Below are 26,277 nucleotides of genomic sequence, written 5' to 3'. Positions count from 1 at the left end.
ACATTCATATATATATATATATATATATATATATATATATATATATATATATATATATATATATATATATATATATATATATATATATATATATATATATATTATATATATATATATATATATATATATATATAATATATATATATATATATATATATATATATATATATATATATATATATATATATATATATATATATATATATATATATATATATATATATATATATATATATATATATATATATATATATATATATATATATATATATAAGGATTTTGACAAAGGAAAAATCTATTTCTGAGGAAGGCCCTGTGTCACCTGGTGAAATTCCATACTAACATGAATTTCTAAGTATAAAATGCTAGATATACCAGAGAAAAAAGAGCTTTCAGGAATGCTGGGGTTACTACCCCCAGATCGAGCGTCTTCCACAATGAAGACGTCGGTATAACCAAGGGTGAGTGAAAGGATCACAACCACAGAGCCACACTCGATAGACATCCCCATGTCAAAACCCCTCGGAAAGAGCGGTGAGCCGTTCCAGCCCCCACGCTCATCCGCCCGCCAGGCCGGCGACTCCAGCGCCATCTACACTCATTCCAGACTAGCACCACCCCCAGGCTTGGCATGTGCAAGTAGGGGGGGGCGAAATAGTGATAGAGAATCATGCCAAGACTGCAAACTACAGAAAAAAAGACAAGGTGATCTGAACAAAAAACACAGGCTATGAAAAAGGATTTAATTAGAATATCTCTCCACATGAAAATATGATTAGTAACAGGTAAGTACATTAATACAACCTTAAGAGTAGAATATAAAAATAGGTACACAGTGCAAATATAGTAGGCAAAATACATCCAATAATACAAAAATTACAAGGAGTAAATATAAACTTATACCTAAGAACAAAGAGAGAGATTTACAACATGAGAAATTTATGGGGTACATGGAGCAAAATAAAAACAGCCCAGTACCCCTAAGACAATCCAAAATCACAGCATGTCAAAATACAATCACCAAAAAAGATAATATTAAAGGCAATGATAACATCAATTATGTGGAGCAAGGCAGTGAGGCATGATCGATCCAGAAGGGCAGGCAGAGAAGTAAATGAGGCAGGGGGGGGGGAGAAGGATAAAGGATAATTAAGGTGGGGGAATGACACTCCCCACAGCCACTGCTGAAAATTTTAGGGCTTCGAGTGATTTTAAATAATGGCGTTTAAACACTAGAGGTGATTTCCATCCCGTATATTTGGTAAGTTCGGCAAAATCCATATTATGAAAATAATTAGTGGAAGTAGCTACTGCACGGATATCATGAACCTTAGGGACTGAATCCGGGTTGGCTTGTTTAATAAAATACAGAATTTGCTGTCTTATAGCATTTAACGAAAGAGTTCCACCTTTCTCTCTGATAAAAAGAGGACCCGACTTACACTGTGGAGTTCTTAAAAGTTAAGACTTTAAGGTATAGACTGGGCATAAGGACTGGTCCTGTGGAAGAGGCACCACCTTCCAAGGGGACCACCTGTCTTGAGGGTCTTCGTTTTTAGCTAAAAATCTATGGTCAGGAGAAAGGAGGACTTCTCCAGACGGGAGGAAACTAACAAAATCATCACCTCTAGAGAGAGCCAATAGCTCTGAAATTCTGGCACCTGAAGCCAAGCTAATCAGAAATAAGGTTTTCCTTAACAGATCCAAAGAAGAGCATTTTGAGTTGTCAATCTCAGATGCTAACTTAAGAACATCATTGAGGAACCACGTAACAGAATGTGGGCGCGATACGGGTCTCAGACGAGCACATGCTCTAGGGATAGATGAAAAGTAAGAATCTGTAAGGTCAATTTTAAAACCATATGAAAATACCTTCTTCAAGGCTGACTTAGCTGTGGTAATAGTGGCCGGGGCAAGGCCCTTTTCAAACAATGATCTTAAGAAGATAACCGCTAGGTTAGTAGTCATAGTTTGAGCTTCAGATGCCTTCAAAAAGGATGCTAATTTCTTGACTGCTGAGTCATATTGTCTGAGAGTAGAATCTCTCTTATCTGATTCTTAAAACAGTGTTAACGGGGTCAATGTTTACTCCCTTTTGAGCAGCGAACTTTACAAAGTCCATAAAACTAGGGCATTCTGAATTTTTAAGGAAGCTGACACAGTCTTGGTTTGTACTACTTGGGTCAATCTGGGATTGGGAATCTGATGACTCTGCAACTTGAGTTCCTGAAGTAGAGGGAACCAGTTGCTCTTCGGCCAATAAGGGGCTATCATAGTGCAGCAGATTGCTGTAAAAATCGTTCAGATAGTGAAACAAGCATGAAATTTGGCACAAACATTCCTAAGACTACGCTCTCTTAGAAAAGGGCGCTGGCCACCTGAAAATCCAAGATGGCGGCTATTTTTCAAAATGGCCGCCATCTATGTTGAGATTCACTGGTTTGGGAGCATCTATTGGATGGAATATGCCAGTTTTTTTTTTTTAAACCTCGACTTTAGGTTATAAAAATGTTCCATACCACACATTTTATTGAAAACCCTTACTAAATGAATTGTAACCAAGATGGCGTACAAAATGGTTGCCATAAAAGTTTTTTTTTCTATCCACAGCGCTAGCAGACATAGAGACCAACTGTTTTTATTTAATGGTATATTCATGTGATCAGACAGTTTAACTAATATGCTATTTTCAACTGAAATAGTAATGGTATGGTCACATACAACATTGTGTCTAAGACTGTAACCATAAAAAGAAAAGAAGAGAAATACGGACTAAACGCAACCAATCTATGTATAGGTCTCTCAACCTACACCTTTGAAAAATTCGAGGATAAGAAGGTAGGCATAGCATGACACGTTGGATGCTCAAGCTAGATTATCTACTGAAGAGAGGGCAATATTTATCTAGACTTCACATTTGCAAGTGCACAGAGCTGTGCAGGGAAGACCCAGCTTGTAGCACTTGCACCTTTCCCGACAGCCTGCTTTGCATCCACATTTGGTAAGCTGTTGGCAACTCTTGGCTAAGGGCGAGTTGGTTGTCCAGAGGACTTGCCATGCTTCACCAGACTTTTGCCATCCCCACTCAGCAGGGTTCTCTGGCTGTGGCTGACACTGGGTGGCCTGCCCCCACACACAACCAGCCTGGTACGCAGCACGCTTGGTGTGTTGGAGGAGAGCTCCCCTGGTTGGTGGGTGGCTTTGGTATTGCAGTGTTTGGTGGCACAGGGTTCTTTGTTTGAAAGGAAGCTGGTGAGATGTTTGTGAATGTGTCCGGCAATTCAGGCACCGACCTCACTTTCTCAGGTGCAAACTTTAGTTGCTGTCTTTCCTGTCCAGTGTTCTCCTTGGTGGGGTGCTGAAATATGGAGATGCTAGTTCCATGGAAGGAGGTAGTGGCAGTAGTTGCAGATGGGTTGTGGTCGATGTTGTCCATCACTGCAGTGGTGAACAACCCTTTTCGCAGTACTGGGGACAGACCACACCCTCCTCCACATATTTGCTAACTGTGGCATCTCCTAACTGTGCAGAGACCTCCAGTACTCTGTCATAAGAGATACTGAGGCCATACTGATGTAGCATTTCAACCAGGTTTCTCTTCCTGGTTTTGGCATAGACTGAGAGTCCCATGTAGACTGGGAATGGTGTTTCTCTGTCTTTGGAGTGTCTGTGAGTTGTTGCTCCCTCTTTGTATCGGGAGTAGCAGTTGAACTGCATGAGCTGTGCAATGGCCTGGTCTGACTTTGATGCTCCAAATCATAACTGTGACTTGATGTCAGCCCCATGCTCAACCATCCCTACAAACTGGAGCAGGAGAGGAGGCACAGAATTTCGTACACAAGCCTCAGAAAATGTGCCATCAAACCGTGACTGATGATCAAGTATAGACTTTCTGAGAATATTTGCTGCTTTAGCAATGATAACTGCCTCTGAAAGATCAGATGATTGAGCAAGTGCTTTTCCCACATCCTTTGAAATGCAAGTAATACATCTCTGCCAGATTTATGAGCCTCAAGTTCTGGAATTTCTGCCAGAAGTTTGTCTTTGAGTCTCGTGGAATTTACACTTGGTGACTCTACACCTAATTGTTCGAGACGTTGTTGGTAGAGGTGGCAAATATCTGCCAGCCGAAATGTGACTGGATCATCTGAACAAAGGTTGTTTTCAACAATGTATGTCATCAGTTCTGACAAAACTAGTGGATACACATCTGATTCTGACTCAGTGCTACCTTGGTCTTTCTCAAGGCTCCTCAGGTAGGACCTTTTTCTGTTGTAGAGGGCACAAAGACAGGCATGGTGATACTTAAACTCCTGTGCAATGACATCCCCACCAGTCAACTTAGCAAGGAGCTTGCCATCACTAAGTATCTCTGCACATTCACGCAATTTCAAGTCAAGGCCCTTAGTACTAGCCTGTCTGAGATCAGATGCAGGTGCCACTTTCTCACAGAAAATGCAAACTTCATTGTCATGACTGGTTCGGCGCAGTTTTGCACGACTAGTCTCAGTGTTGCTGGTCTGGTCATTGGATTGTCGCTTTCTTGCACGGTCCAGTTTAGTGTTGTTAAACAACAAGCGACAGTTCACATGGTATTTTGCTGCATTTTTCCTGAGAGTGGCCTCTATGCCATCACCTTCATCCAGCCTTGCTGGATCCATTATCAGTGGCATTTCATTAATTTCACTGAACATGGGAATGTTCCTTGCCAGCATTGTGTACCCATCATGGTCTAGGACATGATGACTTGGAGGTGATGTCAAGTGCTCACCTCTTTTGTCCTTCTGACAAAGACAACACAAACTCCAGTTTGTTTTTCTACTGCTCAATATTGGATTGGCATCACATTCTGCCATGATTTCACTTTTGATTAAGGCCGAGGGGTTATCCTTTTACCACCTTAAACAAAGCACACATTCCTGTATGGGATTCAACTAGGTTCGGTCTCCTACACCTAGCCCGATCATTCATCCAGTGCCATTTAAGTCCCGTGTGATCTGTACACCATCCGGGTAAGTACATGAACCATCATGTACAGCCCCCATACCCTTGGCTCGGCTCTCCCGCGCTGGTACATCCTGTCTATTCAGGTGCGGCTATCTAACTATAGCTGGTCTGGGGCTGTTAGAAAGCATTTGGGACACTAAACTAAACTATACTACAACTACTAGTCTAAGACTACAGGATTAGTAAAGCTGGATTAGCTGGCACTGAACCCCATGCTGAGTTACACAGCAGTGATGTCACCAGTGTGCCCTGGTTGTGTGCAGACATACACTCTTTTACATTTATTAATTTTCCTTCAAAATTGATGAGTTATTCGAAAGAGATGGCCTCATTGGGATCTAAAACCACAGAAACCAAGATCCATGCTTAAAACGATAATTGTTGAACGGGCATTATTTCTCATTATAATTATTGTTTCTACCTTTTCTTGGCAGCCATATAGCCCCCATATTTAAAGGTAAACTGTACTGGGAAGCTACAGAAACATAATATTCACAAGAAATAGTATGGAAGAGCTTTACCATATTGCTAGAAGCAAATACATGCCATTCTAGTGAAAAATTAGCCAAAATCTGTCGATACTGGCCGCCATCTTGGAATTTGGCCGCCATATTAAATTTTTTTATGGGCCAGCGCCCTTTTCTGATAGAGGAACTTTAAAGAGCACTTGTGCAAAATTTCATGCTTGTTTCACTATCTGAACGATTCTTATGAAATATGCAATTATCTGCTGCACTATCAGGGCCAGTTGACCTTTGAATGACCTGAGTTTGTGCAGTACTTTCAACAACATGTTTATTGGGGGAAATAAGTAGATCTTCTCCCAATTGTTCCAGTCTATGGTCATTGCGTCCGTGGCATAAGCCTGAGGGTCCAGGTTCGGGGCCACATAACAGGGAAGCTTGTAGTTGCTCTCCGTCGCGAACAGATCCACTTGGAGTCCCGGAACCCGGCGGCAAATCCAATTGAAAGACTCTCCGTCCAGAGACCACTCAGTCTCCAACGGAGTTGTTCTGGACAGGGAATCCGCCACCACGTTCCGCACTCCCACTAGGTGGGTGGCTGACAGATGCCAGCTGTGCTTGTTCGCCAGGGAGAAAATAGCTACCATCACCTGGTTTACGCGACCTGATTTGGAGCCGCCCCTGTTGATGCAATGAACTACCACGGCGCTGTCCAACACCAGCCTGATGTGAATCCGGCTGGGGGGGCGGATTTTCTTTAAGGTTAGAAATACCGCCATAGCTTCCAAGATGTTTATTTGGAACCGTTGAAACATTGTAGACCATGTTCCTTGTACTTTTTGTTTTGGCGAATACCCTCCCCAGCCGCTTAATGAGGCGTCTGTGTGAACCACCAGTGCCGGAGGAGGGAACTGAAGTGGGACTGTCTTGGACAGGCCGCTGACTGTGGACCAAGGCCGCAGTCTCGCCTTTAAAATTCGTGGGATGGAGGAGACCTTGTCTCTGAGCCTGACATTGGCTCGACTCCGCCACACTCTGTTTATGTCCTTTAATTTTGCTTTTAATAGCAGGTCCGTCACTGAGGCAAATTGAAGGGAGTCGAGGATTCTCTCTTGGGACCAGCGGGATGCTGCTTTGTCCCTCAGAAATTTCCTGGTAAGGGAAGCTATCTCCTTCCGCTTGGACGGCGGAAGGGATAACGTGTACGAGGACAGATCCCACTGGAGGCCCAGCCACTGGAACCGGGACTCCGGAGTCAAGCGGGATTTCTCTCTGTTCAGCTGAAAGCCTAACGACTCCAGGAATTCGATGACCATGGCCGTAGCCTTCCGGCACTCTAGGACTGTTGGAGCCCAAATTATCCAATCGTCCAGGTACGCTGCTAGGGAGATCCCTCGGGACCGGAGCTGCTGCACTACCGTTTCCGCCAGCTTTGTAAATATCCTGGGGGCTATATTGAGACCAAAAGGCATGACCCTGAAGGAGTAGGCTTGTTTCCCGAGTCTGAAACCCAGGAACGGAGAGAAGTTCCGCGCAACCAGGACGTGATAGTAAGCGTCTGAAAGATCGATAGAGGTGGTGACGGGTCCACGCGGAAGTAGAGTCCGTACCTGAGCTACGGTAAGCATGCAAAATTTGTCGCATTTTATATAAAGATTTAGACGCGACAGATCCAGAATCACTCTTTGCTGACCGGAGTCTTTCTTTGGGACAGTGTTGAGTTACGGATAATGGTGATCCAGATAATTAAGGGATTACTTTTTAATTTATACTACTAAAGTACCTTTCAGATTATCCATAGAGGGGAAAATTGTTTCCAGTGAAACATTTTTATTATATATATTATATATATATATATATATATATATATATATATATATATATATATATATATATATATATAAAAATATATATATATGTGTGTGTATTATATATAATATATATATATATATATATATATATATATATATATATATATATATATATATATATATATATATATATATATATATATATATATATATATATATACACAATTATAATTATATATGTATGCTGTATATTATATATATATATATATAATATATATATATATATATATATATATATATATATATATATATATATATATATATATATATATATATATATATATATATATATATATATATATATATATATATATATATATATATATATATATACTGTATACAGTATTCTTCCCCCTCCCCTTTTTTATACATATGTTTGATATTTAATTCTGGAAAAATTGAATACTTAAGGAACTACAGTATAGATGCCATGATTTGTTTTCTGTTGATTTAAAGAATCGATGCAGTAAGTGACATTTCAAGATAATGTTGTGTAGTAAACCTCGTGTTTTTTTATTTTTCAGTTCTGTAAAATTCACAAAGGACAGAAAGACAAAAGAAAACTTAATGAAGCTGAGTTAGCAGTATTGATAAAATCAACTGCGAAACCTCCTCGTGAAAGGCTCCAGAATATTTGCAATGTGAGGAAGGAAGTTGATTTCAATATGGACCCTATTATTAAATCACTGGAGTTTACAGTAGCAGATCAGGTAAGACTGTCCATTTTTTTTGTCTTCATCCATCATGTAGACAATAATCTTGGTTTAAATAAGTTTTGGCTACAGGTGTGTCTCCACCTGGTAAGGTTAGGTTTTCAGACATAGTAATGAACTAAAGTTGTGACTGTTTGTGTTAGTTCTTTATTAGGGCAAATTTTTTATATAATACAAATTTAGAACCATTTTTATAATACAGTTTATTTCATCACAACCCTATCACTCATATATGCAATGTACACATTTGTGGTCTTTCAATGTATTATCTGACAGACAGTAGGAAATCAGTATAGTAGTAGCACAGCATATGTTCCACCATCGATGCTTAAATGCACTGTACTTGCCTCATTTATCATTATTTCCCAGATTTAACTGCTGCACATTTTATTTGCACCCGTCCCTTGCCCAATGCAAGTCAGACGTTACAATGTTGAAGTGAGGATGGAGGACAGAGGTGCCAGAAAGGAGTCTAGGGAGTCCCCTAATTACGTCGGGGGTTCTGTTCCTATGCCGCGATGTAAGCCGAAAATCGGCATAACCTGAGACGTTGTCAAAAATCATAAAAAAAACCTTACTTTTAATCCTTTGGGTCTCTTGAAAAAGCCATAACCTGCATTTTGACAGAGCTTTTCATAAAAAAACTTCAAATTTTGACCATTCTGCCTTTTTGAAGCCATATTAACCCTTAAACGCCGAACCTCTATTTACAAAAGTGTCTGCCGTATGCCGGCGCGGTTTAAGAGTTAGCGCCGAAGCGAAAAGAAAGTTGTTTTCAAAAATCACAGCACGCTTAGTTTTTAAGATTAAGAGTTAATTTTTTGGCTCCTTTTTTTCTCATTGCCTGAAGTTTAGTATGCAACCATCAGAAATGAAAAAAAATATCATCTTATATAAATATTGGAATATATGACAATGCAAAAAAAATGTTCATATATAATTGTATAAAATCGCGCTGTGAGCAAAACGGTTAAAGCTAATGTTTTTTTTTTTTTTCATGGTATTGTACACTAAATTGCAATTGTTTTGGTATATAACAAATTGTAAAACGGTCAAAGCAACAGAGAAAATATCACAAAATGATGCATGAATTCATAATGCACGGACGTATATAAAAGTAAAAAAAAAAATTCACCATAAATCGAAATATTGTGCTAGAGACTTCCCGTTTGTTGCAAAATGAAGGTAAATGATTGAATATTACTAGAATGTAAGAGTTTTCGCTTACAATTGCACTTTTCGACCATTTCGGTCGAGTCAAAGTTGACTGAAGGTTGAAATTTCAGCACTTACCGTGATTTATATGAAATCGTGATTTATATGAAAATATTTCAAAACTGTTAAAAGTTACAATCATGAATTATTTGTTGTTGTATTCTACATGAAATTGCACACATTTTCATATATAAAACTTTATGTAACTGCAAATGTAAAACGGTGCAAAAATTACGACAAAGTGACTAAAGAAATTGAGATTTTCAGCAGAGTTAGCGTGCGAGGAGGTAAGGAAAAAGATTTTTTAAAAAATTCACCATAAATCGAAATATTGTGCTAGAGACTTCTCGTTTGTTGCAAAATGAAGGTAAATGATTGAATATTACTAGAATGTCAGAGGTTTAGCTTACAATTGCATTTTTCGACCATTTCGGTCGAGTCAAAGTTGACTGAAGGTTGAAATTTCAGCACTTATCGTGATTTATATGAAATCGTGATTTATATGAAAATATTTCAAAACTGATAAAAGCTACAACCATGATTATTTTTTGTTGTATTCTACATGAAATTGCGCACATTTTCATATATAAAAATTTATGTAACTGCAAATATAAAACGGTGCAAAAATTGCAACAAAGTGACTAAAGAAATTCTGAGATTTTCAGCAGAGTTAGCGTGCGCGGAGGTAAGGAAAATTTTTTTTTTTTTTTTTTTTTTTTTTTTTTTTTTTTTTTTCTCAAAAATTCACCATAAATTGAAATATTGTGCTAGAGACTTCTCGTTTGTTGCAAAATGAAGGTAAATGATTGAATATGACTAGAATGTCAGAGTTTTAGCTTACAATTGCATTTTTTTACCATTTCGGTCGCGTCAAAGTTGACTGAAGGTTGAAATTTTGGCACTTACTGTGATTTATACGAAAATATTTCAAAGCTGGTAAAAGCTACAACCATGAGTTATTTTTTGTTGTATTCTACATGAAATTGCACACATTTCCATATATAAAACGTTATGTAACGGATAATATAAAATGGTGCAAAAATTACGACAAAGTGACCAAAGAATTTCTGAGATTTTCAGCAGAGTCAGCGCTCGCGGACGTAAGGTAAAAGTTTTTTCAAAAATTCACCATAAATCAAAATATTGTGCTAGAGACTTCTCGTTTGTTACAAAATGAAGGTAAATGATTGAATATTACTAGAATGTAAGAGTTTTAGCTTACAATTGCATTTTTCGAACATTTCGGTCGAGTCAAAGTTGACCAAAGGTTGAAATTTCAGCACTTATCGTTATTTATATGAAAATGTCAAAACTGATAAAAGCTACAACCTTGAGATATTTTTTGTTGTATTCTACATGAAGTTTTGCACATTTTCATATATAAAACTTTATGTAATAGCTAATAGAAAACTGTGCAAAAATTACGACAAAGCGACTAAAGAATATCTGAGATTGTAAGAGCCTGACACCGTCTCTCCCAAACACGTGTGTTCGTCGTCCATCGGAGTAGCAAGACGTTTGGCGTATTCACAAACAGAAACATAAACACAGTTTGATACAGAAGATTTGTTGGAACATTATGAGTACATGCTTAGAATGCTTGCATGGCAATGCAAGTAGTGGTGACTGTACATACATCAAGACAGCAATGGTTAGGGAGAAGCAGACGGAAATATTGTATGGTTGAAATCGCGTTCCTTTAGAGAAAGAAAACGAGATGCTCTTGTTGTCTTGTCCACTCCGATGGACGACGAACACACACGTGTTTGGAAGAGACGGCATCAGGCTCTTACAAGATTTTCAGCAGAGTTAGCGTGGACGTAAGGAAAAAGTTTTTTTCAAAAATTCACCATATATCGAAATATTGTGCTAGAGACTTCTCGTTTGTTGCAAAATGAAGGTAAATGATTGAATATTTCTAGAATGTAAGGGGTTTAGCTTACAATTGCATTTTTCAACCATTTTGAAAGAGTCAAAGTTAACCGAATGTTGAAATTTTGGCACTTATTGTGATTTATATGAAAATTTGTCAAAATTGATAAAAGCTACAACCATGAGTTATATTTTGTTGTATTCTACATGAAATTTCGAACAATTTCATATATAAAACTTAATGTAACGGCTAATAGAAAACAGTGCAAAAATTACGACAAAGTGACTAAAGAATTTCTGAGATTTCCAGCAGAGTTAGTGCGGACATAAGGAAAAAGTTTTTTCAAAAGTTCACCATAAATCGAAATATTGTGCTAGAGACTTCTCGTTTGTTGGAAAATGAAGGTAATGATTGAATATTACTAGAATATCAGAGTTTTAGCTTACAATTGCATTTTTGGACCATTTCGGTCGAGCCAAAGTTGACTGAAGGTTGAAATTTCAGCACTTATTGTGATTTATATGAAATCGTGATTTATATGAAAATATTTCAAAACTGATAAAAGCTACAACCATTATTATTTTTTATTGTATTCTACATGAAATTGTGCTCATTTTCATATATAAAACTTTATGTAACTGCAAATATAAAACGGTGCAAAAATTACGACAAAGTGACTAAAGAATTTCTGAGATTTCCAGCAGAGTTAGTGCAGACATAAGGAAAAAGTTTTTTCAAAAGTTCACCATAAATCGAAATATTGTGCTAGAGACTTCTCGTTTGTTGCAAAATGAAGGTAAATGATTGAATATTACTAGAATGTAAGAGTTTTAGCTTACAATTGCATTTTTCAACCATTTCGATCGAGTCAAAGTTAACCGAAGGTTGAAATTTTGGCACTTATCGTGATTTATATGAAAATTTGTCAAAATTGATAAAAGCTACAACCATGAGTTATATTTTGTTGTATTTTACATGAAATTTCAAATATTTTCATATATAAAACTTTATGTAACGGCTAATAGAAAACAGTGCAAAAATTACGACAAAGTGACTAAAGAATTTCTGAGATTTCCAGCAGAGTTAGTGCGGACATAAGGAAAAAGTTTTTTCAAAAGTTCACCATAAATCGAAATATTGTGCTAGAGACTTCTCGTTTGTTGGAAAATGAAGGTAATGATTGAATATTACTAGAGTATCAGAGTTTTAGCTTACAATTGCATTTTTGGACCATTTCGGTCGAGCCAAAGTTGACTGAAGGTTGAAATTTCAGCACTTATTGTGATTTATATGAAATCGTGATTTATATGAAAATATTTCAAAACTGATAAAAGCTACAACCATGATTATTTTTTTTTTGTATTCTACATGAAATTGTGCTCATTTTCATATATCAAACTTTATGTAACTGCAAATATAAAACGGTGCAAAAATTACGACAAAGTGACTAAAGAAATTCTGAGATTTTCAGCAGAGTTAGCATGCGCGGAGGTAAGGAAAAAGGTTTTTTTTTTTTTTTTTTTTTTTTTTACCATAAATCGAAAAATTGTGCTAGAGACTTCTCTTTTGTTGCAAACTGAAGGTAAATGGTTGAATATTACTAGAATGTCAGAGTTTTAGCTTACAATTGCATTTTTTTACCATTTCGGTCGTGTCAAAGTTGACTGAAGGTTGAAATTTTGGCATTTATTGTGATTTATACGAAAATATTTCAAAGCTGATAAAAGCTACAACCATGAGTCATTTTTTGTTGTATTCTACATGAAATTGCACATACAGGCGGTCCCGGTTTACGACGGGGTTCCGTTTCTTGCCGTCAGTAACCCGAAAATCGTCGTAAGCGAACATCGTCGAAAATCGTCAAAAATCATAAGAAAACCTTACTTTTAATGCTCTGGGTGCATTGAAAACGATGTAAACTGCATTATTATTGAGTTTTACATCAAAAAACCTTCAAATTATGATTATTCTGCCATTTTGGGGCCATATTTCTTCCGTCGGATCGGCGTGATTTACGTCGTAACCCCGAACATGCGTCGTAAGCCAGGAAATAATTTCTGATGAATATATTTGAAAAGCGTCGTAACCTCGGATCGTCGTAAGCCGGAACCGTCGTAAACCGGGGACTGCCTGTATTTCCATATATAAAACGTTATGTAACGGATAATATAAAATGGTGCAAAAATTACGACAAAGTGACCAAAGAATTTCTGAGATTTTCAGCAGTCAGCGCTCGCGGACGTAAGGAAAAAGTTTTTTAAAAAATTCACCATAAATCGAAATATTGTGCTAGAGACTTCTCGTTTGTTGCAAAATGAAGGTAAATGATGGAATATTACTAGAATGTAAGAGTTTTAGTTTACAATTGCATTTTTCTACCATTTCGGTCAAGTCAAAGTTGACCAAAGGTTGAAATTTCAGCACTTATTGTGATTTATATGAAAATATGTCAAAATTGATAAAAGCTACAACCTTGAGTTATTTTTTGTTGTATTCTACATGAAATTGTGCACATTTTCATATATAAAACTTTATGTAACGGCTAATAGAAAACTGTGCAAAAATTACGACAAAGCGACTAAAGAATTTCTGTGATTGTAAGAGCCTGACGCCGTCTCTCCCAAACACGTGTGTATTTGTCGTCCATCGGAGTGGCGAGACGTTTGGCGTCTTCACAAACAGAAACATAAACACAGTTTGATACAGAAGTTTCGTTGGAACATTATGAGTACATGCTTAGAATGCTTGCATGGCAACATTATGAGTACATGCTTAGAATGCTTGCATGGCAATGCAAGTTGTGGTGACTGTACATACATCAAGACAACAATTGTTAGGGAGAAGCAGACGGAAATATTGTATGGTTGAAATTGCGTTCCTTTAGAGAAAGAAAACGAGATGCTCTTGTTGTCTTGTCCACTCTGATGGACGATGAACACACGAACACACACCTGTTTGGAAGAGACGGCATCAGGCTCTTACAAGATTTTCAGTAGAGTTAGCGTGGACGTAAGAAAAAGTTTTTTTTCAAAAATTCACCATATATCGAAGTATTGTGCTAGAGACTTCTCGTTTGTTGCAAAATGAAGGTAAATGATTGAATATTACTAGAATGTAAGAGTTTTAGCTTACAAATGCATTTTTCAACCATTTCAATCGAGTCAAAGTTAACCGAAGGTTGAAATTTTGGCACTTATTGTGATTTATATGAAAATTTGTTAAAATTGATAAAAGCTACAACCATGAGTTATATTTTGTTGTATTCTACATGAAATTTCAAATATTTTCATATATAAAACTTTATGTAATGGCTAATAGAAAACACTGCAAAAATTACGACGTAGTGACTAAAGAATTTCTGAGATTTCCAGCAGAGTTATTGCGGACATAAGGAAAAAGTTTTTTCAAAAGTTCACCATAAATCGAAATAATGTGCTAGAGACTTCTCGTTTGTTGCTAAATGAAGGTAAATGATTGAATATTACTAGAATATCAGAGTTTTAGCTTACAATTGCATTTTTCGACCATTTCGGTCGAGTCAAAGTTGACTGAAGGTTGAAAATTTGGCACTTATTGTGATTTATATGAAAATGTCAAAATTGATAAAAGCTACAACAATGAGTTATTTTTTGTTGTATTCTACAAGAAATTACGCACATTTTCATAAAAAAAACTTTATGTAAAGGCTAATAAAAAATGGTGCAAAAATGACTACAAAGTGACTAAAGAATTTCAGAGATTTTCAGCAGAGTTAGCTGATGCTTTCTTTTGTGATAAGAAAGAAATTCGCGCATGCGCAGCTGGGACACGCTTGTAAACAAAACAACAGCATGATCCGTGAACTCCCAGCATCCCTCAAGGCGCATGATTTAAAATTTTTCGCAAACGAGGGGTATAAGTATTTTTCCGCGAATATTTAAAAAACTTTTTGTAGTAGACGTATTTTACATCCACTTGGCACCCGACAGACAACTTTTGTTGACGTAAAATACATCCAGTTGGCGTTAAAGGGTTAAAGTTCAATCTTCCATCAGAACGGCGACATAAAATTGGAACATGAGCTGTAACCCTTGAAATAAGTTTTGATGAATATATTTTGAAGAGTGATGTAACCTCAGAATGATGTAAGCTGAGTCCAACGCAACCTGGGACTGCCTGTAAAGGGTTTGACAGAACTATTTCCACCCCACCATTTTGCACTCTTAGCAATTTCTGGTGTAAATAGATCTAGTTGTTGTACATGCTTCATCCCTCACATGCAACAGAGGCCGTTTTTCACTTCTTAATCAGTCAGTCACAATTTTGCATATGGAATTTGACATGGAGTGGTTTATAGGAACTATAATTTCACTGCTTTTTGAAGAAGCCAAGTCATTGGACCAAGAAATCATTGGTACTGGTAACATCAAGTATTATATTTGATGGTATACAAGACAACCCCCCCCTCCCATTTCAGCAGTAAATATTAAGAAAGAAATTTCTTAGTGCAAACGTGTAAACATTTATCCCCTTGAGGATGGGAGGGAGGTCCAAATCTGTCTGCTCCAGAATACTCACCCTTCACTGGCTGAGCAAAAGTGCATAACCATAATTTTATTTGATCGCTCTGTGTAACAGAATACTTCATGTTGCATTAATGATTCTGGTGTTATTTTGAAGCTAAAGAGTCAAACATTATCACGATGTCTTTAAAAATACCAAAAACAAAAAAAATTCATATCCTGATTGTAAGTTAGCTGCAGTGAAATTTTTTTTTTTTTTTTTTACAAACCCATGATAAACTGGAGAAGAGAGACATTGTGTCTGTTTACACAGTGTAAAAATATGATAAATTGCTCTTCCAATCTGAAATTCGTTACTACTTCAGCCACATGTTGCCACAAGAGGATTAACCCTTAAATGCCGAGCCTCTATTTACAAAAGTGTCTGCCGTATGCCGGCGGCGTTCGGGAGTTAGCGCTGAAGCGGAAAAAAAAGTTTTTTTAAAAAAATCACAGCACGCATAGTTTTTAAGATTGAGTTCGTTTTTGGCTCCTTTTTTTTGTCATTGCCTGAAGTTTAGTATGCAACCATCAGAAATGAAAAAAAAATATCATTATCGTATATAAATATTGAAATATATGACAGTGCAAATAAAAAATTTTCATATATAATTGTATACAAATCGTGCTGTGAGCAAAACGGTTAAAGTTAATGGGTTATTTTTTTTTCTTTGTATTGTACACTAAATTGCGATGATTTTGGTATATAACAAATTGTAAACCGATCAAAGCAACAGAGAAAATATTATCACAAAATGATGCATGAATTCGTAAGGCGCGGACATAAAAAAAAGTTTTTTTCAAAAATTCACCATAAATTGAAATATTGTGCTAGAGACTTCCCGTTTGTTGCAAAATGAAGGTAATTGAATATTACTATACTGTAAGTGTTTTAGCTTACATTTGCAGTTTTCGACCATTTCGGTCGAGTTAAAAGTTGACCGAAGGTCGAATGTGTTCTATTTATCACGATTTATATGAAAATATTTCAAAACTGATGAATGCTACAATAATGAGTTATTTTTTGTTGTATACATTTTCATGTATAACACTTTATGTAATGCCTAATAGAAAACGGTGCAAAAATTACAACAAGGTGACTAAAGAAATTCTGAGATTTTCAGCCGAGTTACCACGAGCGGAGGTAAGGATAAAATTTTTTTCAAAAATTCACCATAAATCGAAATATTGGGCTAGAGACTTTCCGTTTGTTGCAAAATGAAGGTAAATGATTGAATGTTACTAGAATGTAAGAGTTTTCGCTTACAATTGCATTTTTCGACCATTTCGGTCGAGTCAAAGTTGACCGAAGGTTGAAAATTTGGCACATCGTGATTTATATGAAAATATTTCAAAACTGATAAAAGCTACAACCAGGAGTTATTTTTTATTGTATTTTACATGAAATTGCACACATTTTCATATATAAAACTTTATGTAACAGCTAATATAAAACGGTACAAATGTTACGACAAAGTGACGAAAGAATTTCCGAGATTTTCAGCCGAGTTACCATGCGCGGATGTAAGGAAAAAGTTTTTTCAAAAATTCACCATAAATTGAAATATTGTGCTAGAGACTTCCAATTTGTTGCAAAATGAAGGTAAATGATTTAATATTACTAGAATGTAAGAGTTTTAGCTTACAATTGCGTTTTTCGACCATTTTGGTTGAGTCAAAGTTGACAATGTTGAAATTTGGCACTTATCGTGATTTATATGAAAATATTTCAAAACTGATAAAAGCTACAATCATGGTTTGTTTTTTGTTGTATTTTACATGAAATTGTGCACATTTTCATATATAAAACTTTATGTAACGGCTAATATAAAACAGTGCAAAAATTACTAAGTGACGAAAGAATTCCTGAGATTTCCAGCCAAGTTAGCGTGCAGACGTAAGGAAAAAGGTTTTTTCAAAAATTCACCATAACGGCTAATATAAAACAGTGCAAAAATTACGACAAAGTGACGAAAGAATTTCTGAGATGCGTCGCTGATGCTTTCTAGTGGGAGAAGAAAGAAATTCGCGCATGCGCAGCTGGATCATGCTTGTAAACAAAACAACAGCGTGATCCATGAACTCCCAGTATCCCTCAAGGCTCGTGATTTAAAATCTTTCGCAAACTAGGCCTATAACTATTTTTCCGTGAATATTTAAAAAAACTTTTTGTAGTCAACGTACCGTACGTCCACTTGGCACCCGACAGACAATTTTAGTTGACGTTCAATACGTCCAGTCAGCGTTTAAGGGTTAATAAAATTTAAGATGTGCTTGAGTGGTGTAAGTCCACTGAGCAGACTAATGATTTATATTACTTTTTCAACAAATTTGCCATAAATCAGAATACAGTATATACCAGTGTCCATGACTAAAATTAGCATCTGTACATGTCTTCTTAAAATCTTATGATGCCCATTTATAATTTATAGCAGATTTCTTTGAAAAGTATCTTTCAGTGACAACCATAGTTGTCATAATCTCAAGGGTTTAATGTTACTGAAATATACAGCTACAGTATAATACAAAAGTCTTCAATAAACATATCTAAGGCAGCTGGAAAAATCTCCCTAATTCTACTGTAACCTACAAGAAAAAGCAAAAGCATGTTAAGGGGTTGCAGACAAACAATTTATATTTTATTTGGGATGGGTCCTACCTAATGTTAAAGGTCGCTGTATCTGTGCATCATCAGGTGCGGTTGGCATTCAAAGTAAAGAAGATCGCTGGCTGATGTGAATGACAGTCTTGTTCACTTGATCTCCACCAAGTATCTTTTAAATGTTTTAGTTTACATCAGAATTCATCTTGCTACTGTTTTGTGTGAACTCATTGGTTTGGCTGATGGCATTTTTTCATAGTATTGTGACATTTTGTTTGCTTAAGATGTACTGGCAGCCAAAAAAAACATCAGATTTTGCTGAAATGATTTCTGCTTTTAACAGATGTAGTTAGATCGGGACCCAGTTTGTGCCAGTCATATGGCCAGGATTGTGATGTCAGCTACAGGTGTGAAGAGTGCAGTGAGTGGTCAAAGGGATTTATGAATAAAATTCCTTGGATATAGGAAGAGAAGAGAGTCAAATAATAGAGGAAGAAATTAATTAGAACAGGTCCCAGTCCTTTTACTTGCTTTCCTTCTCCATCACCTGCTCCATCTTTTAGTTACCTTCCTCCATCCCCTACATTCTCCCCAACTCTACCTCTGGATAGACCCAAGCGTCAACTCGGCTCTGCCTTCTGCTTCCCCTTCAATTCAGGAAAAGTGTATCTGAAGGTAGAGCAGGTTGTTAGTCATTTTTCATTGATCTTTTGGTGTGAAATATAAAAAAATTAGGGAATACAGTAAAAATGTAAACAAGAATACTGTACTGTAGCAGAAAATATGAATAAAAAAGTAAAGGAGTGTGTGTTACTGTTCTTAGGTTTCAGCGTAAACATAACCCAGTTATTGTTCTCTGTACCCTCTCCTCATGGGCCCTCTCCTCCATTGGTGCCTATCCATCTGACCTCTCCCTCTCATTCCCTCCCACCCCACCTTGGAAACTTCTTGAGGCCTTGCTCACCCCTAAAACCCTTTCTCAGTCTCTCTGAGTGTAAGCAGTGTTACCAAATGTTTGTGAGGCCACACAGCATTGCCAGCCATCAGAGGGTGGCTTTTTAATTTTTTAAATGTATACAGATACCACCCTACTTACATTCATAGATACAAACAGACAGGGTTGCAAGTTCAAAATTTTTTCAGGTTGCCTCTTCTGCTAGTAAGAATTTTGGCAAAGAACAGAAGAATGCAAGGAAGAAAAACCTGTTCCTTTAACTCCTTCCCTGGTTATCCTGAGTATTCTCATGATTACCTACCATGCATTCTACTTACAATCATGAGTATACTCATATGTGTAAAATATTCCTACATATAGTAAACCCCCCATATTCGCGTTCTCATGGTTCGTGGACTCACGCATTCGCGGGTTTCTCTGTGGAACATATCTAGCCATTTTTCGCAGAAAATTCTCCCATTTGCGGTATTTTTCAGTGAGAAATATTCACTAATTACTGTATTTTCATATAATTTTCATGAATAAATGCACTTTTTGTGATAAAACTATTAAAATACTCAGTTATAAGCATTTTTAGACGGTTTTTCTTGGTTTAAGCTATCAAAGTGGGCAGTTCTAAGTGTTTTTAGAGGGGTTTTAAGCATTCGCGGATTTGACCTATTCGCCGGGTGTTGTGGGATGCATCCCCGCGAATACGGGGGGTTCACTGTATTCCTGTTTTCCTGATTTAATGCTGAGATGAATTCCCATTTTCTATATTTCCCATTTTCTGTATGTAGTACAGTATGTATTTTTGTCAATAGATGGCGGTGTGCATTGTTTACTAAATGAACTTCCAGTGTCAGATGCTGCTCCAGCGAAATTCTCTCAGGTTCATAATTTTCAAAGCATGGAAAAAATACTAAATTTTGAATGTTGCATGAATCTAAATTTTTTCTTCTTCTTTTTACCTTTCTGACATCCAAAGTAGTTCCGTATAATATTAAGTGATATAAAAATACAGTGAAAACAGCATAATCTATGATTCCAGAGTTAATTGGGGAATGTAAATATGAAATATTTCAAAGTTTAATATTTTCCTTTGCTTTAATAATTTTTCACAAAAATTATGCCCTACATATTAGCTTTTACAGAAGTAAGAAGATAAAGAATAAATGTGCTTTAATTTTTTACATATTTTGCAGGTGTTGGATTATGGCAGTCCTTATAATTTGTTCATGTTTTGATGAACTGGCGTATCCCCCTCCTTTTGTTTTTTTTTTCATGCAAAGTGTATCAGTTTTTTATACTCTATAACATATCAGAATTTTAGTTGTCTGTGTTGTCACATTTTCCAACCAAATTTCATAAAAAGATGAGCTAATTAGAAGCTCTAAATAAGATCCAAATCTTTGAAGCGTAGTTTCTCAGAATGTAGAAAAAATGTCATATGCCAGTTTGTCAAACTAGGGACGAATTGAGGGATTGCTGTATAGGTTCATGTGTTCTTTCCTGTTCGTTATTGCCAAAACCTAATGGGTATCTGGATTAAAGACTGGTTCATAACATGTGAATTTAATTTGGACAGATTTTTACTAGGGTGGTTGGCATTTATTTATTAGGAGCTAGGCCATTTCATCACCTGTCAGTTTCTTTTGTAAGCTCCCTTGATGAACAGTGGCAATGCTATAAAAAAAACAAGTTTCTTCATAATGAAACAGTCCTGGTAGCCGCTGTGAGTCCTCAAACCCACCCACTTTCCCTGACGTAAAGGCATGGGACTGAGGTGAACATTTGTCTTGCACAGACCTGCGTGCAATGAGGAAAGTGGCCAGCATACGTCCTGTTGCCACATCTATGTGTGAAGGATGAAGAGGAAACTGGGGCAGTCACTATAGACAAGAGATGGAGCCCTCTTGTCTCGAGTCCTTTTTATTCTATCATGCCAACAAGCACTATGTATTCTAGTTAAGACCAGCTATAAGAAAAATCTTTCGAGATAGGTTAGTACATCTTACGCAGGCGCGGGGCCCGGACCATAAAAGTAATTTCCCTTGAGGACTCCCATTGGCAACCAAAAAGAGGTTTTTCCCATGTCAAAGTCTTTTTTAGTATGTGCATGTGTGTAAATACATGTGTGCATAGCATGTAGGTAAAATGTGCACGTAATCTGCATGTGCTTGCCTTTCTCTCACCTGGCAAACTGATTATACAAAGAGAGAGAGAGAGAAAAAAAGAATAAGTGGTACTGTACTTTATCATAGTGCCTTGTGTGTGCCTACGTGAATACACCAAACAGTGTCTGGATGCAAATTGTCATACATTCAACCAAGCTTATCAAACTTATTGGCTTATCCAATAATTTGTTTCTTATAATTATTTCTTACTACAGTATTTCATATAATGAACAACCATGTTCAAATTCAATGATCACCACTCAACAAAACAGGCATAGACTTCAGCAAGCACTGACATAAGAAACTTAATTGAGAAACAGCTGTTTGCTGATGTTAGTTACTGTAATTATCACATGTTTATTTAGAGTTGCTTTACAGTTGTCTGATTGCTAATTCTTAATGGTGGCTTATGTAAGTAAAAATTAAATTCGTTTTAATTCATCCTTCATGCAATGAAGAATGTCTCAAAAAAGTATCACTAAAGTTTTACAACGTAACTGCAGCTGAAGAAACAGTGATAGTGCAGACTGCAAAAGTTGTGGACAGGTGAAAGCAACATCTAAGGCTGACAAAATCACCGTTTTACTTTAAAATTTTTCTATAGATAAAGATAAGCTGCAGTTTTAAACCAAGCTTTATTAATTTACAAAAAAAAAAAATTTTCTCCTAGTTATGCTTCATTTAGCAGCTCATAGTAATGGTTTCGGTAAAATTCAGTTAGCTGATGATTTTGAAAATTGTAAACATTACCAGAACGCAAGTGGCACATGATCACAATGTTTATACAGTACTGTATATTGAAAAATCAACAGTTCTATCAGAATCATCATTATATCAGATACAACTGTATCCTTTGACTTTTGTAAATGGATACTGTCAGAATTTCAGAGCACATTTTCAGACAGCCTAAGGACTCTGATACATTTTCAGTGTGTTTATTGGTTTTATTAACAGTGATTTGCAGTAGTGGGATTGTTCTGGAATACAAGTGCAGTAAAAATATGCATGGAATTACACTTTATGCAGTCAGAAATTCTGAATTTCGAAGCACCTGGCTGCCAGATAAACAAAGTAATATTTTTATAAAAAAAAATACAAGCATAAATTTAAGTGTCCAGCAGGCACATTACATTATGTAACTATCCTGTACAATCTAGTTAGAATTTTTAACACCAGAAAAAAATCACACATCCTTCACATGCAAAACCAAAAGCTTTAAAGTTGTCGTTTTCTTTTGCTGGACACAATGACATCCGTTAAGTAATGAAATCCTGGAGTTGGAGTAATCCTTCAATTATCCTGATTGATAGAGCCAGGGGCCTGCCATATATGTAATGGCAAAACCAGTTACGGGCGAGTAAAAAAATCAAAGGGTATTCAAGGGCAACTCCATACCCTTCCTCACATAACTGAAAAAACACTGTATGTTTATAAACAACAACCATCAGACTTTGAATTGAAAACTTTATGCCAAGTCAGTTATCTGCTCTTTTCCCAATATTTGTGATAAAGCATTCTGCATAAATACACTTTGAAAAAAATGTAATACCATCTTTTTCTCTCTTTCATAAATGACACAGTTCAGTAGGTTGGTAACCTATCTGTAGTTACCCACAGCTTACCGGTTTTATGACCATTAATGTATTTTTATACAACAACTTTTCAGTTGTTACCATACACAGTTGTATTAACATACACAGGATACAATAAATGTTTATGAACTATTGACCTAGGCTATGCTTATAAACAACAACCATCACACTTTGAACTGAAAACTTTTTTCAAAGGGCAATTATCTACCCATTTTCCTCATTTTTGTAACAAAATATACTGCATAAATACACTTTGATAAAATTATAACCCCTTCTTTTTCTCCCTCTCGTAAATGACACAATTCAGTAGGTAGGTGGCCTATCTGTGTTTACCCACAGCCTTCCATGGTTTTATGAAAATTAATGTATTTTTATACAGCAACTTCCTTGTCACTTGTTACGATATTGTACTGTATTACCATACACAAGATGAAAATATGTAGGCTAAGTGTGAACTGTAGACCTAGGCTAGCCCAGGTGTTATACATAGTATCTTCCCCCTCAATGCGGGACCACCTTGATGTGGTGAGGGGGGCTCTTGAACCCCAGGAATTTTTTCTTCAGCTGAAATTTATAGGACCTAGCTAAAATTTATCGGACCTGATAAATAGGAAAAGGTATCATAGCTGGGAATGGGTTTATATCAGAGGCTAAATAGTGAGAAATGTGGTAGGACCATCAACTGCCCAATAATGTTCAGACCTGAGAGTTCACACATTGATAGCTCAAAGGCAGAACTATTCTTTAGGGCTGGACCTCGGATTCCAGGGGGCTCTGGTTCTACGGATAGGACTCTCGGCATTCTATCCGGTTTGCCCATAACATGATCAGGATGCAGATGATTGTATTCTAGTAATATTGTCAGTCCTAGCAAGCGGGTTTGGCTTGCACTTGGGCGCCACTAATCATGTTGTGCCATTCCATCCATGTGAGGTAGGGTAGGGAGTGGACATTTGGGAGTCAGTTCTCACTTGTGCCATTGGTGGAAGAATAAACTCCATGAAAGGCTGATGATATCTTTTTAAGGTTTTCAGGCTTAATTTTTTTTATATACTTAAATCTGTATGCTGAGTAATTTTAAAGATTCAATTACCCCTGGACCCTTTGTTGGTATTGTTTCTGTCATCACCCTTTTCATCAGTTCTCGGATGCTGAAACAAAGATATGCCTGTCCCATGGAAGGATGTTTGTGCAGTTGTGGCACTTGGATTATGGTCCAGATTGTCAACAGCACAAGTTGTAAAGAGCCTTTTTCTTAGTGTAGTGGGACCAACTACTACTTCCTCCACAGCCCTTGTTACAACTGCTTCTCCTAACTCTTTAGTCAATACCAGAAGCCTATCTTAGTTGATGCTTATTTCATGTTAATGGAATGTATCAATTAACCCTGTAACGCTGACTGGACGTACTTTACGTCGACAAAAATTGTCTGTCGGGTGCCGAGTGGACGTAAAATAGGTCGACTACAAAAAGTTTTTTTTAAATATTCAAGGAAAAATACTTAAGGACTAGTTTGCAAAAAATTTTAAATCACGCGCCTTGAGGGATGCTGGGAGTTCACGGATCATGCTGTTATTTTGTTTACAAGCGTGACCCAGCTGCACAAGCGCGAATTTCTTTCTTCTCCCACTAGAAAGCATCAGCTAACTCTGCTGAAAATCTCAGAAATTCTTTAGTCACTTTGTCGTAATTTTTGCACCATTTTCTATAGCCGTTACATAGATTTTTATATATGAAAATGTGCACAATTTCATGTAGAATACAACAAAAAATAACTCATGTTGTAGCTTTTATCAATTTTGACATATTTTCATATAAATCACGATAAGTGCCAAAATTTCAACCTTCGGTCAACTTTGACTTGACCGAAATGGTCGAAAAATGCAATTGTAAGCTAAAACTCTTACATTCTCGTAATATTCAATCATTTACCTTCATTTTGCAACAAACGAGGTCTCTAGCACAATATTTCGATTTATGGTGAATTTTTGAAAAAAAACTTTTTCCTTGCGTCCTCCCTAACTCTGCTGAAAATCTCAGAAATTCTTTAGTCGCTTTGTCGTAATTTTTGCACTGTTTTCTATTAGCCATTACATAAAGTTTTATATATGAAAATGTGTGCAATTTCATGTAGAATACAACAAAAAATAACTCACTGTTGTAGCTTTTATCAATTTTGACATATTTTCATACAAATCACGATGTGCCAAAATTTCAACCTTGTCAACTTTGACTCTACCGAAATGGTAGAAAAATGCAATTGTAAGCTAAAACTCTTACAATTTAGTAGTATTCAATCATTAACCTTCATTTTGCAACAAACGAGAAGTCTCGAGCACAATATTTCGATTTATGGTGAATTTTTGAAAAAAAACTTTTTCCTTATGTCCGTGCGTGCTAACTCTGCTGAAAATGTCAGAAATTCTTTAGTCACTTTGTCGTAATTTTTGCACCGTTTTCTGTTAGCCGTTACATAAAGTTTTATATATGAAAATGTGTGCAATTTCATGTAGAATAACTCATGGTTGTAGCTTTTATCAATTTTGAAATATTTTCATATAAATCACGATGTGCCAAAATTTCAACCTTCGGTCAACTTTGACTCGACCGAAATGGTCGAAAAATGCAATTGTAAGCTAAAACTCTTACATTCTAGCAATATTCAATCATTTACCTCCATTTTGCAACAAACTGGAAGTCTAGCACAGTATTTCTATTTATGGTGAATTTTTGAAAAAAAATTTTTCCTTACGTCTGCGCGTGCTAACTCGGCCGAACATCTCAGAAGTTCTTTAGTCACTTTGTCGTAATTTTTGCACCATTCTCTATTGGCCATTACATAAAGTTTTATATATCAAAATGTGTGCAATTTCATGTACAATACAACAAAAAATAAGTCATGGTTGAGCTTTTATCAGTTTTGAAATATTTTCATATAAATCACAATAAATAGAAAAAATTCGACCTTCGGTCAACTTTAACTCGACCGAAAATGTCGAAAACTGCAATTGTAAGCTAAAACTCTTATATTCTAGTAATATTCAATCATTTACCTTCATTTTGCAACAAACGGGAAGTCTCCAGCACAATATTTCGATTTATGGCGAATTTTTTAAAAAAACTTTTTTTTACATCCGTGCATTACGAATTCATGCATCATTTTGTGATAATATTTTCTCCGTGTTGCTTTGATCGTTTTACAATTTGTTATATACCAAAATCATCGCAATTTAGTGTACAATACAACAACAAAAAATAACTCGTTAGCTTTATCCGATTTGCTCACAG

The 26,277-nt window shown here is 36.3% G+C and overlaps 1 protein-coding gene across 5 annotated transcripts in view; it reads left to right on the top strand.

Annotated features, from left to right (window-relative positions):
- Positions 1 to 26,277, top strand: part of LOC136843731 (protein argonaute-2-like) — a 645,860-nt gene that overhangs the window by 374,295 nt on the left and 245,288 nt on the right. For all 5 annotated transcript variants that reach the window (XM_067112367.1, XM_067112365.1, XM_067112370.1 and 2 more), the window contains one exon: positions 7,867 to 8,052. In XM_067112367.1, coding sequence (XP_066968468.1) covers positions 7,867 to 8,052 — 186 coding nt within the window. The remainder of the gene's footprint in view (positions 1 to 7,866; positions 8,053 to 26,277) is intronic.

The sequence above is a fragment of the Macrobrachium rosenbergii genome, chromosome 12, assembly GCF_040412425.1.
Source record: "Macrobrachium rosenbergii isolate ZJJX-2024 chromosome 12, ASM4041242v1, whole genome shotgun sequence".
In the NCBI taxonomy this organism is placed as follows: domain Eukaryota; kingdom Metazoa; phylum Arthropoda; class Malacostraca; order Decapoda; family Palaemonidae; genus Macrobrachium; species Macrobrachium rosenbergii.
The sequence above is the reverse complement of the archived record's forward strand: the minus strand, read 5'-3'. Positions and strand labels throughout refer to the sequence as shown.